This window comes from Diospyros lotus, chromosome 13, assembly GCF_014633365.1.
Source record: "Diospyros lotus cultivar Yz01 chromosome 13, ASM1463336v1, whole genome shotgun sequence".
In the NCBI taxonomy this organism is placed as follows: domain Eukaryota; kingdom Viridiplantae; phylum Streptophyta; class Magnoliopsida; order Ericales; family Ebenaceae; genus Diospyros; species Diospyros lotus.
Window position 1 is genome coordinate 479,676 of NC_068350.1, and position 13,094 is coordinate 492,769.

General features: G+C 39.7%; 1 protein-coding gene across 1 annotated transcript in view; it reads left to right on the forward strand.

The window, feature by feature from the left end:
- The first annotated feature begins 3,707 nt into the window (after positions 1–3,707).
- The window catches only part of LOC127789077 (uncharacterized), a 39,519-nt gene continuing 30,132 nt past the window's right edge, over positions 3,708–13,094 (forward strand). The window contains exons 1-2 of the mRNA XM_052317842.1: positions 3,708–3,840; positions 11,423–11,656. Of these exons, the coding sequence (XP_052173802.1) occupies positions 11,522–11,656 (135 nt within the window). The 5' untranslated portion in view covers positions 3,708–3,840; positions 11,423–11,521. The remainder of the gene's footprint in view (positions 3,841–11,422; positions 11,657–13,094) is intronic.

Here is a 13,094-nt window from a genome sequence, read left to right on the forward strand (position 1 = left end):
AAGAAAAAAAATTATTAAATCTATATAATAAAGCACATCAGTAAGTGCTCTACAATCTAAATAAATTAAATTAAATATTAAACAATATATACCAGCCTGTATTCTATAATTCCAAACAAATCAAATATAAAAAAAATAAATATCAAATAATGCATAGTGCTCTACAATCTAAAATAAATTAAAATTAAATTATACACTAGTTAGTGTTATTAATATCAATGGGGGAACCCTCGGAGTCGGAGAGAACCTTGGGTTCCCCGACCGCACATGATTAGGGAAGCCTTGGGTTTCCAATCGTGAGTGGTCTGAAACCCTTTGATTTTTATATTATTTTAATTTAAAAAAATATTATAATAAAATAAAATTAATAAAATAAAAATAGAATTAAAAAAATAATATGAATAAATGAATTCTTCTTGAATATCTGCATCTTTAAGTAACTCAATTTCACATTTCTTTAAGTATCAAATATTCAATACCTAAAGATAAAAATATTAAATTTTGAATTAAGCTTCTTATTTTGATATCATTATTAAATATTAAATGTTATAGTGCCTATATCCGAATGTATAAGAGAAAATAAGAGAAAGCATGAGAGTGACAATCCGAATGTGCTCCATGACCTATTTGAATGTTCACAAAGGGTGAGAAACCCATGTGAGTAACATCCGAATGTGTGGTCTCTCCATCCGAATGCATTATGCCTTATTCGAATGGCTCAAGCCTCATTCGAACGCCTTAATTTAAACACTATTATTTTCTTTTTTATACACTCGATCACACTCATACCACTTACACATAACACCCAAGCAACTTACACCTAACATCAACATTCCAATCCATTAAATCCCACAACATTACATTTGTCTTATTTTTACAATCAGATTAACCTTAAGGCATGCAAAATCATTCCGGAGTCCCAACATTGGGTCACTACATTTGCCTTATTTTTAAAAAAATTGACTAGGGAAATTTAGTTATATTTTTTTGTATAAAAAAAAAAATTGGTCTTGTATTGTTGGAGATTTGAGCAGTCGAAGATGACTCATTGCCGATGACCCATGGGAAGGTACTGACTTCATGAATGGTAGCCATGTCTCATTACTCAATAGAGAAGACGACCGATTTAATCAATTATTTAAATAAAATTTTATGCAAAAAATAACAAATTTTAAATATCAAAACTTTTTTTTTAAAAAAAAATAAAACTAATACTATTGTTTTTTTATTTAAAAATTTTCAAATAAAATGAAGTATTGGTATTTGGAAATTAAAAAAATTGTATATTACTTTTTTTTAAATTAAAATTAAAAAAAATTGAGAGCCCTCGACTGTCGTTGGTTGAGGGCTTCAAGGACCTTGATCAACAGTGATAGGGGGTTCGAGGAACCCACCACGAGGGTTCAACAGACCCTTGACTCGCGGCCAACTGAGTGTATGTATATGTGCCTATGTGTTTGGGGGGTGATGGCAACCGTCGGCCGTTGGCCCCAATAAGAGCCAGAGGGGCTGTGTATATATAAACAAAAAAACAAAGAGAAAGAGCAAAAGTTGAGAGAGGAAAAAGAATAGAAAAGGTAGACAAAGGCACGGAAAGAGAGATAAAGAGGAATTGTTGGGTGAGAATACAAAGTAATCTCAACCATCAAAAATATATAAAATTCATCTCAGCCATTAAAATGTCTCTCTCTTACATTTTATATATTTTCAAATTCATGCAAAGAGAACTTTATAAATAATAAACCCAATTTTTTATTTAAAAAAATTGAGATAATTAATATTAATAGTCTCATTTAATTATTTGGTGCATATTAACTTAATGGCTAAAATATAATCAAAAAAAATTAAATAAAACCCATGATAAAAATATAGCCTAATATATATATGGGCTGAGATAGTGAAATGAGGCCCAAAAATAAAACTGGTCCATTTTATTTAATAAAATAAATGCCCCAGGCCCAATTCAAGCCTAGCCCATTTGAAATAAATCCATTGTTGTCTCAGATCCTATAATGGATCTTTTAACAGTCGGGTGGCCCAGACCGACCCGATAGTCCAAATATGAGCCAAACTAAAACTCATCTTCTTATTTCTATGGCTAGGTTTCTTCTTGCCTCATTTCCTTCTTGCATCACCGTCGACTGCATCTTCCTCCTTGCACCACTGCTAACACAACCTCTGTTCTCAATGTTGGGCACTTTCTTCCTTCATTGCCGGCGGCTTTGGCCTCGGGCTCGCCTCCTCAAAATAAAGACGAATACAACTCCTTTGATGAACACAGACACACACAGGTATATATAAATCATATGTATGTATATTATTGTATTACCCGAACACACACACACCGCCATTGCCAAGGTCAGCCCTCGACCCATCGCCATCGGGGGACTCTCTCTCTTTCTTTGTGTGTGTGCAACAGTCGCGAGGTGGGTCGACGATGGCAGCCGACCCACCGCTATTGCCTGGGTTCCCCGATCGTGAAGCTTGGTTTCCCCGACCCCTGGCAATCAAGGAAGCTTGGGTTGGCGGTGGGTCGACTACCATTACCGACCCACCTCGCGGCCGTCCCCACACACACCCGTATATATATATATAGAGAGAGAGAGATATATATATATATATACGCACACATATAGATATATACACACACAGAACACACGTATATACATAATATACACACGGAGTTAGTATATAAACACACACACATACATATACACAACAAACATCAAATACCTCTAAGATCTGACCGCAACAGCAAACGGCGGAAAGAGGGGCGACGACGGTGTGAGTGGGTGCGTCTGTGAGAGAGAGAGAGAGAGAGAGAGAGAGAGAGAGAGGAAGTGAGTGGGTGGGTGGGAATGAATGAGAGAAAGATAGAGGGAGAAGGAGAGAGACAGTGAGATGGCTGCGCTTAGGTGGGAAAATTTTTAATCTCAACCATTGAAATGTTAAAAATTGATTCCACCCATTAATTGGCCATGGCGGCTGCCTAGTCGCATGGGTCGCCTAGCCCCATGAACCATCTCGGCCGTTTGCTCTCTTTGTTGCGGTGCCTAAGAAGATTTAGAGTTTTTTCCCCCTTACCTATTCTCTCTCTCGTCTCTCCGTTACCACTTGCTCTCTTTATTGTTGTCGTCGCCGACCTTCTCTCATCACTTTTTCTTTGTATCTCAGCCTCTCTCGTCGCATGTCGCCGCCGCCTCCTTTGGACAGTGAACTCACCATCTCCTCTTGCTCCTTCTAGTTGTAGTCGCCATCGACACTTGTAGAAGATTTGCTCTCTCTCTAAGTCTCAATCTTTGCTTTCTCTCTATTGCGACAATGCCATCGCCTTTTGTGGCCTATCCCCCTTTATATAAGCACAAGATTATATATATATATATATAATACAATAATTCTATTAATATATAAGTCTAACATATATATGTGTTTATAACTTTATATATATAGAGTGAGAGATAGATTTATATATATAATTTATTTATATATATATGAGTAGATATTAATATATGTGTATTTAAAATAATATAAATTTTATTTAAATAATTTTTTCATATACTGTCTAGGCTTTGCCTAAGTGCTCTAGGCACTAAGCCCCAGTCTGACACTTGATTAGCACCTTTTAGAATACTAATATATATATTTAATTTTAAAGGAATCTAAATTATAGTGAGATTGGAATTAATAATTCTAATTCAAATAATTAACTTCATATGCAATGGAAGTGGAAAGGATTAAAAACCAGAAGATCAGCTGGCGGATAGACTCAATACGAGGATTTGTGCTGCCGGCCGCCGGGGAGAAGCCATCGTCGGCCGATTCAAATTCCTTTGCTCGCCGGTAAGTTTTTATGCCCCCCCCCCCCCTTCTCTGTCTCTCTCTCTGTGAAACCTTCCCATCGAGCTTCACACGGTCACCTCTTCCATGTTTCTCTTCAATATTGGACCTGCTGGCAACCGCACTCGTGGTGGCCACCATACAGTGCGCCACCGACAGCCTCTGGAATTGTAGAGGCTTGCGGCGGGTGGTCCAGGGTCTTCTACAACTGCAGCAACCTTGGGGTTGGAGAAGCCCTAATGGGATTGCTTTTGGGTCGGCTCCTTTGGGTGGGGTCTTGGGGTTGTTGAGCCAAGCAATGACTTGGGTTGATTTTCATCTTACTAGGGGGTTGATTTCATCTCTCTTAATTTGATTTATGTACTGGACCTGTCTTGAATGAGTTGGGACTTGGGCGAAGAAAAATTTCAACAAATTTCAAAAACTGGCTTTGTTTGATTATTAGGCGGCTGCAAGAACCACTTAAAATCCCAATATTACAAGCATTACAACTTGTATATATTCTGTGTGTGTCTGTGTATGTGTGTGTGTATATATATATATATATAGAGAGAGAGAGAGAGAGAGAGAGAGAGAGAGAGAGAGAGCGTAACTTATATATATATATATGTATATATCCTACTCCAAGGGTGATGGCCTTAATGGGACTAGTCAATATTGATATAATCCATTTTGGTTTGGTGCAATGCATTTTGATGCTTAAGGGTTGACAGATCCTAGATGGAGTGCTTATCGCTAGTGAGGTGGTGGAAGCGGCTAGAAGGCTAAGGAAAAGGTAGCTTTCCTTAAACTGGATTTCTGTAAGGCTTTTGACAGTGTGGATTGGGGGTACCTCACGGGGTGATGGAAGCTATGGGGTTCGGGGCTAAATGGATAGGTTGGATAAGAAATAGTGTTTTGAATCAGCAGATATCGGTGTTAGTGAATGGTTCTATAGCGAGTAAGTTTGATATGGAGCGTGGTCTTCGCCAAGGGGACCCGTTGTCCCATCTCCTGTTCTTATTGGCAGCCGAGGGGCTTAACAGGTTGTTCTCGCAGGCCGTGGATCTAGATGTGTTTTCGTGTATCCTGGTGGGGTCTCCTCCTATGCAAATCCCTCTTCTCCAGTTTGCAGACGACGCATTGATATTCTGTCTAGCTGATCTAGGAAGTATGCGTGCCCTCAAGCGGATTCTTAGATGCTTTGAGCTCATGTTTGGCTTGCGTATTAGCTTCAAAAAGTCCAGCCTCTCTGCAGTTAATGTTAGCCAAGATTGGTTGATGGAGGCTGCAACTCTATTGAGGTGTAAATCTACCCCTTTCCTAATTTCATACTCGGGTTTCCAGCTGGGAATTAATCCAAAGAGGCTTGTGGCTTGGAAGGCGGTTGTGGACAGGATAAAGAGTCGATTGGCTTCATGGAAGGCTGGGATTCTATCTATGGCTGGTTGGTTATCTTTGATAAAATCGGTTCTGAACTATTTGCCAATTTACTACATGTCTCTCTTCAGAATTCCTGTTGGGGTGGCGAAACAGATTGCTAAGCTGCACAGAAAGTTCTTATGGCCTGGGAACGAGGGCGTGGCAAAAATGGCTCTTGCTAGATGGGAATTGGTTGAGTTGCCTAAGAAGTTGGGTGGGCTAGGGGTGGGGTCTTTGTTGGCCAAAAACAAAGCCTTGCTCTTTAAATGGCTTTGGAGGATGATTAGTAAGGGTGATCAGCTTTGGTGTAAAGTCATTGCAGCTAGGCATAATGGTATCTTCGTTGGAATCAATGATGTGGAGGTTAAGCGAAGTTTCAGTTCTTGGTGGAGGGGCACTGTTGTCTCCTATTCTAGCAGTGATGAGGCTCAGTCTGTGGCCATGGAAGGGGTTAAAATCCGGCTAGGTAAGGGCAATTTGGCTCGGTTTTGGGAAGACACTTGGGTGGGTACCACCTCTCTGTCGAGTTTATTCCCTTGGTTGTATTCGGTGTCCCTGGATAAAGGGAAGAGAGTGGCAGACTTGGGGTTTTGGGTGATTAACAATTGGTTTTGGAGCCTTAGCTGGAGAAGATCGCTTCTTGACAGAGAAGAGTCCATCTGGGCTGAGCTGTTGAGAGTTATCTCCTAAGTTCACTTGGTGAAGGGAATGAGGGATACAGTCTTTTGGTCTCTTGATGCAGCTGGTTCCTTTTCATCACACTCATTCAATGAGAGGCTTTGCTCCCTAATGTTTGGTTCCAATGTCCCTCAAATTAATTCAGTGGCAGCTCGTGTTTGGGGCAGCCTAGCTCCTCCAAAAGTGGAGTTGTTTGTGTGGCTGGTCATTTGGGGTAAAATTAGCGCGAAGGACAACCTGGGCAGGAAAGGAATCTTGTAGGGGGATGATCTGATTTGCGTCTTTTGTGGCTCTGCTCCAGAGTCTGTGGACCACCTCTTCGTCCATTGTGAGGTTGTTTTGTGCTTGTGGCAACAAATCTTTAGTTGGTGGGGCTTTGAGTGGGTTTGTCTGAGATCAGTTGGGGGTCTATTTGAGCAGTGGGATTTCTTTGCTCAGGGTAAAGATCAAAGGAAGGTATGGAAGTCTCTTTTTTATTCAGTGCTATGGATTATATGGTGTCATGACCCCAAGGAACCCTAAGGATATATTAGTAATACATGTCATGTATTTTCCTTATTAGTTGCATTAGTTGCATTTTATGTTGTTGTTATTAGCATATTCAATTTTGAGCCTATAAATAGGCTTTAGTAGTTAGAGAAAGGAGCTCAATGAATGATTTGAATCTCAATTCCCTCTCTCGATACTCTCCCATGGCTTTTCTCTCTCTCTCTCCCTCAATTCTGTTATGTTCTTACTTCCCCTCCCTTTCTGCTCTTCCTTTCTCTTAATTCTTATCCAAATTCCTTCCTAGACCCTAGCTAAACCCTAGGGTCATGTCATTTGGTATCAGAGATATCGTTCCTCAGCGATTTTCTTTGTGAGAAATTCCGACGATTATCGACAGTGAATTTTGGCCATTTTGGTTTGACTTTTGAAGCAGAAGTAAACCAGGTTATCCTTGGCTGTGATCCGGAAGTTTAGCCATTGACCAAGGCGATTCCGTGCAGCAAATTCTGAAGGTTGATTGTCAGAATTTGAAGGCTGTCGCGATCGGAAGCAAAGTTTGGGAATAAGTAGCGATTTCCGACGATGCAAGCTTGAAGTGGACGGTGATTGGGTGGCGAATCCACTGCGGATCTTGATTGGCGTTGGTTGTGAGTAGATAGCGACCAGTTGCAGCCGGAGTTGAACTCAGATTTGGAAGGCGAAGCCGAGCAAAGCAATTTCTGCTCGGAATTGAAGATGACGTGTCGGGAGAGTTCCAACAGTGATCAACGAATTCTGATTGGTTTCTGGCAGCCACAAAAACCAATCGATTCCTTAGAAAGACTACCGCAAAGCAGGATCGTGACAATTTAGCTGCAATAGATCCGATAGTCCTCGGCAAATTAGTGAGGGTCAGAATTGCAGGTAACGCAAGGCGAACGGCTCTCAGAACCAGTCTAGGTCACTGCATGTGACCAAGGTAGGAGTAAGGAAGGCTGTCGATTGTGGATCAGTTGCTAGGAGCGAAACAAGGCTAGGCAATTCAGGCAATCCAGAAGCTAAAGACGAAGCAGGTGGTAGCCTAGTGGATGGGAACTCGGTTGTATGGATAGCTACGATTCGATTGTAATTCTGGCAGCTCTTTGCGGTGAGACTCGAAATTGTTGAAGGTGCAATCAATCAGCTGCATCTTGGTGGCTACTTGGGAGTAAGCGAATCAGGATAGGGCTGATCGAGGCAGATTTGTGAGATTCCAATGACGGAATTCTGGTGAAGTTGGAAGCTGTGAGTAGGTGAAATTGAAGGCCAAACACAAATTCGATCCTCGATTGTTGAAGTAAGATTGAGGCGAGAAGGAAGCTTAGGTCAGAAGTGAATATTGAGTAATCGCTGCACCTCGGAGTGTGATTCAATTCGGAGAAATTATCAGCTGACTTGATCGAATTAATCGAGCAGCTCCTTGGCCGCTGATTCTTGTTTGAGTTAATCTAGCAGATCCAGATCCATATCTCAGTGCATTTCATTTGAGGTGGAATTAGGTTGGCCAAACTTGAAGCTGCTAAGGTTGCGGATTTGGAAGCGATCGATTATCAGTAGGTCTTGGCAATTTATCGAAACAATTTCAGTGACTGAATTTTCAGTGAATGAATTCCGATGAACTTGAAGGCCGAACAACCTGATCAGATTTCGGAAATTGATTTGGAGGCCATTCAGCAGCAACTAAAAAGATGATTCAGATCTAGGCTACTGCTAGGGCAATGTCTGAAGCGGATTAAGTTTGCTGAATTGGAAGCAACAATTACATTGGCTTGGGTTGCTGATTTTTAGTACCGGAATCAATTTTCGGAGATATTCTTAAAAGCTGAACAAGAGGTTGTTACAGCAGTGAATTTTCAAGGAATTGGATGGAGGAGATGGCTAATGGACTATGTGCTGCAACAAGGGAAGGGGAGGTCAGGTGGACTGACTTTGCTAAAGATCTGTGTGACCAATTTGGGGAGAAGAACATGATTGATGTGATTGAGGAGTTCAACAAGCTTAAGCAGGAAGGATCAGTGACTGAATATCAAGAGAGGTTTGAAGAATTAAGGGCATTGATGTGGAGCTTTCAGCTAGCCTTGTCAAAACATTACTTTGTATCAAGATTCATTAATGGTCTTGACGATTCGTTAAGGCTTAGTGTGAAAATGTTTTGCCCTACTACGGTGGAACAAGCTGCAAAGAAAGCGAGGCTGCAAGAATTGGCACTAGAAGCCATTTGTAGAAAGCATGGACTGCCACCGGAAAGTTATCGTAAGAGCAGCTCGCAAGTTTGTAAAGGACCATATGTAGCTAAAGGAGATTTAACGGAAAAATCCGGGCTGGAACTACTTAACGATAGTTCTTAGGAAGCTAATACTGAAGTTGTTGAAGGAAAAAATGCAATCGATGAAGATTTAGACCAAAGGAAAAAGCAGAAGGCTGAGGACTTGCACAATACTGCAGCTGCTGAGAACAACCATGTGGTTCAAAAGATGAGGGAAAAGGAGGCTGCTGCCACACGGTTTAGAAATTCGGATATTGGAGAAGAGATAGTTGACATGGAGGTCCAGGAAATCTCTATTGAAGATAAGGAAGGAGAAGAGGTTGTGAAGAAGGGAGAGGATATGACTACGCCAACCTCAGAGTTTCAAGATTACAATGAAAATTTTGTTGAGGGGAACAAAACTTTTGCTATTTTGTTTATTCCTCTTTCAGTTGGAGAGCTACAACGCTGAATCAGATTTTGGCCTGCAACAAAGTTGGAATTCCTTTCTATGATTGGAAGTGATATGGGTGCAGCTATAACGGATCAATTGGAACCATTCTCAATGGAAATCAGAATGAGGGGGATGGCTGGACTTGCTGTTGCAGCAAGTCATAGTACTGATGTTTTGGAAGAAAAAGACACAAAAAGGCAAAAGAAAAGGAAGATACGAGATAAGCACAAGAAAATGCGAAGAAGAAACCAGATTGCTAAGGTTGGAATCGGCTGAGGAATGGGGTCAACAACTATCAATTCTTGAGGACAAGAATTGTTTGAAGGGGTGGGGATTGTCATGACCCCAAGGAACCCTAAGGATATATTAGTAATACATGTCAAGTATTTTCCTTATTAGTTGCATTTTATGTTGTTGTTATTAGCATCTTCAATTGTGAGCCTATAAATAGGCTTTAGTAGTTAGAGAAAGGAGCTCAATGAATGATTTGAATCTCAATTCCCTCTCTCAATACTCTCCCACGGCTTTTCTCTCTCTCTCTCTCCCTCAATTCTGTTATGTTCTTACTTCCCCTCCCTTTCTACTCTTCCTTCCTCTTAATTCTTATCCAAATTCCTTCCTAGACCCTAGCTGAACCCTATGGTCATGTCATATGGCTGGAGCGGAATACGCTAATTTTCAAAGATCGGGGGTCAGGTGCAGTTGATATCTTTATCTTGGTGCTTGCTAGGTTAGTCACTTGGGTGAAGGCTGTGGAGCCTTCTTTCCCTTACTCAATGGATCAGGTTATCATGTTAGCCTCTGCTCTGGGCTGCTAGGTTCTTCTCCCTCTCCTCGGCTTGTTGGCTTTAGTGTCAGTTTTGGGTTGTCGTTGTCCCCTAATGGCTTGTGTTGGGGGGGGGGGGGGGGGGGGAGTTTGGTCAGCTTAATTTTGTTTGGAACTCTCTTGTTCTGAGTTTTTGATGTACATCTTCTATACTTTCATTAATATAATTGAGCTCACATATTTCAAAAAAAAAAAAATGTTGAAGTCTCATATTTTGATGAATTAGAAGGTAGAGTAGTTGCCTCGTTGAAGATGCTTTTGCTAAAGTAGGAGGAGATAACCATCATTTACCCATGGAGCATTTGGTAAACAAAAGGGTTTGTGTTATTTATATTCACAATGACAGAATAATGATACTATGGATTATGATGGTCAAAGGGATAATGGTATTATTAAGTGAGAGTTTTGCAGCCACTTGTCACAGGGCCATTTTGGCTCTTTTCCATGCTCCATAAAAACTTGGAATCCTATTGGACCATTTGGTAGTTAAAAATTTAAAATGAGGAAAAGGGAATGTGCTCTTCTTGATTTGAAAAAGATTTTGACTGTTATATGTAGTTAAGGATGAATCTACTTAAATGTGCATTTAGAGTAACCTTAGGAAAGTTATTGGGCCTGATCGAGCAAAAACAAATAAACAATTACTATTATTTTCATGCCTCTGTGGATCAATGTAGAAGAACTAGTCTATTAGGAAAACTTCCAGCATTGGTAGAAATCATGTATGCAGCGGCCCTTAACTGACATGGGATAAAACGTTACTCCTTCTAGGTTTGTGTCTGGTGTACTTGTATCCTATCTTTGAGAGTAAAATTTGTCAAGAATTAGGAGAAAATAAACCTTCCGTCTTACATTACTCACGGGTTAGGAAAGACTCTTTACATGATTTAGAAAGATACTAAACTTAGCTTAGGAAGGAATTCTAAATCTAGATTTAGGAACTATACAGATTTAGGATACAAACAGATTAGGAAACATATGCTAATCCATAAGATACAATTCTACTTTTAGAAAATATAGACAATCAATCAATCACCAATCAATTAACCACTGATTAGAACCTTCCATTAATACCAGCTGCCATCTTTCCTAGACTAGAAACCAAACCCTAGCTGTCATCATCTGATGGAAACCCTATTTGCCGACAAAATTTACCCTACCTCCTGCCTTGTGTGTGCAGAATTCCATTAAAGTGAGAGATTCCTCTCATTTCAACCCCAAGGAGCCTTCAACTGATGTTTACATGTGTCGTTCCTCTCATAGCTGATCTCTTTGTTATTTGTGGGGCATGGTCGATCTTCAAGGTGATAGTCATTCTCGCGACCATCTGTCAAATGACGGCATTCAATGATTCAGATCCTTGGCGCTCAGATCCAACCCAATTTCTGACATTTTCTTAATAGAGATTGACTGGAATTTATCCTTTTGAGGGTGTAATAATGGGCTAATTTTGTTCCTGTCCACATTTATACAGACAGAAATTGCAGTTTTTATCAAGTATAGTTCAAGAAAGTAGATGAGAGAAGGTGTATGAATATATCTGCGCCGATACAGTTGCTCTATAAAAGCAATTATGGGGGTCATAAAAGACGGGACTATTTCTGGAAATTTACCTAGTGCCCAGGCTTTTGCAGTTCACTATCCTGGCTATCCTTCATCAACCACGCGTGCCGTTGAGACTCTTGGAGGAAGCAACGGAATCCTCAAGGTATGTGTGACAGAACATGTTATATATCTATTATACAAAGTATGAAATCTGATGTGTTATTTTTTATATTAGGAACCAAATAAGGATACAAGACATAATGCATCATGGTATTGCTGCCTTCTTATATTAGCAAAAATACTTGGCTGTATCCCACTGTTGCTATTTTCTGTGGTTTGAGTGTTTATACTTTAAAACAAATGCCATATAGATATACATGTTAATGCTTGTAATGCGTTCAATTCTCAGGGCCTGTTTAACAGAGCTTTTAGTTTTCCATTTTCAATTTTCAGTCTTAGTTTTCATTCTTTTTGGGGTTCAATTTTCACTTTCATTTGAAAAAAGAAAACTTAACATAATTTGTTAACCTTGGTATGTCTTCATTTTTGTATTTTTATTTCCTGTCCCTTATCCTCCTTCCTGCCAGCAGCATTGGCTGTCGACTTGTTGGGGTTCCAGTAACTAAGGTCGCTAGCAGGGAAAGGGTAGGGAGGAGACAGAAAAGGAGAATGAAATGGAAAATGTGAGAGAACCTTTTCTTGTTCCTCCCCCCCCAACCACCCCCCCACACACAAGCTTTCAAGATTTTGAAAACAAAAATAAGCAATCAAATGCCATTTCCTATTTTTACTCTCAAAATAATGAAAATGAAAATGAAAACTGAAAACTGAAAAAGAAAAGTCTACAATAAGGGCTGTTAGAAATTGGGTTTGCAGAAGCGGGCTAGTAGCATTAGGATAAAATTAACTGTCTGCTTTTGCTCTCTCTACTTTTCTCTCATGGTCTGGTTGAACTAAAGTTCAATTTTATTTTGTAATTTCTATTTGTGTCAGAACATTGTTTTATTATCTTTTAATTCTGAGTTAGTAATAGGAGTTTTTTTTGGCTAGAAATACGTAGGAGGCTTTAGTAGTTGTAAATTGTAACTTGCTGCTTTAATATTATTTGGAATTCCAGAAGTCTTGTAAAATAGCAAATAATGCTTTGAAAGATACTGGATAGAACTATTGTGATTTCTACCACTTGAATAGTAGAATCACTAGGACTTTGTATTTGTTTCAATTTTCAAATTTATCATTCTTTTTGTTCTGAAATAGTTGCCTCAAGAAATTGGTTTATAAATAATTTTGCAAATAGAACTCCTACAAAAGCTCCTAATAATAAATACACTGGCAATTTATTGTCATGTTGATGCTGTGAAATGACACACTGAAGGAACTCCATACACAAAGTGCCCAACACCTATAGCTTCACTTTCATAAGATGGAAGCATGCGATACATATATACAAGAGCTTTCCATTTGCTTCTTATATAAATATGGCTAATTGGCTTTAGCAAATTTATGAAGGTAGGTTAGAGGGAATGTTCTAGAGAGAGGAGAAAAAGTTGTTGAAGGCTTTCTCAATATTCACCCTCTACACCATCTCTAGAACAAGCAAT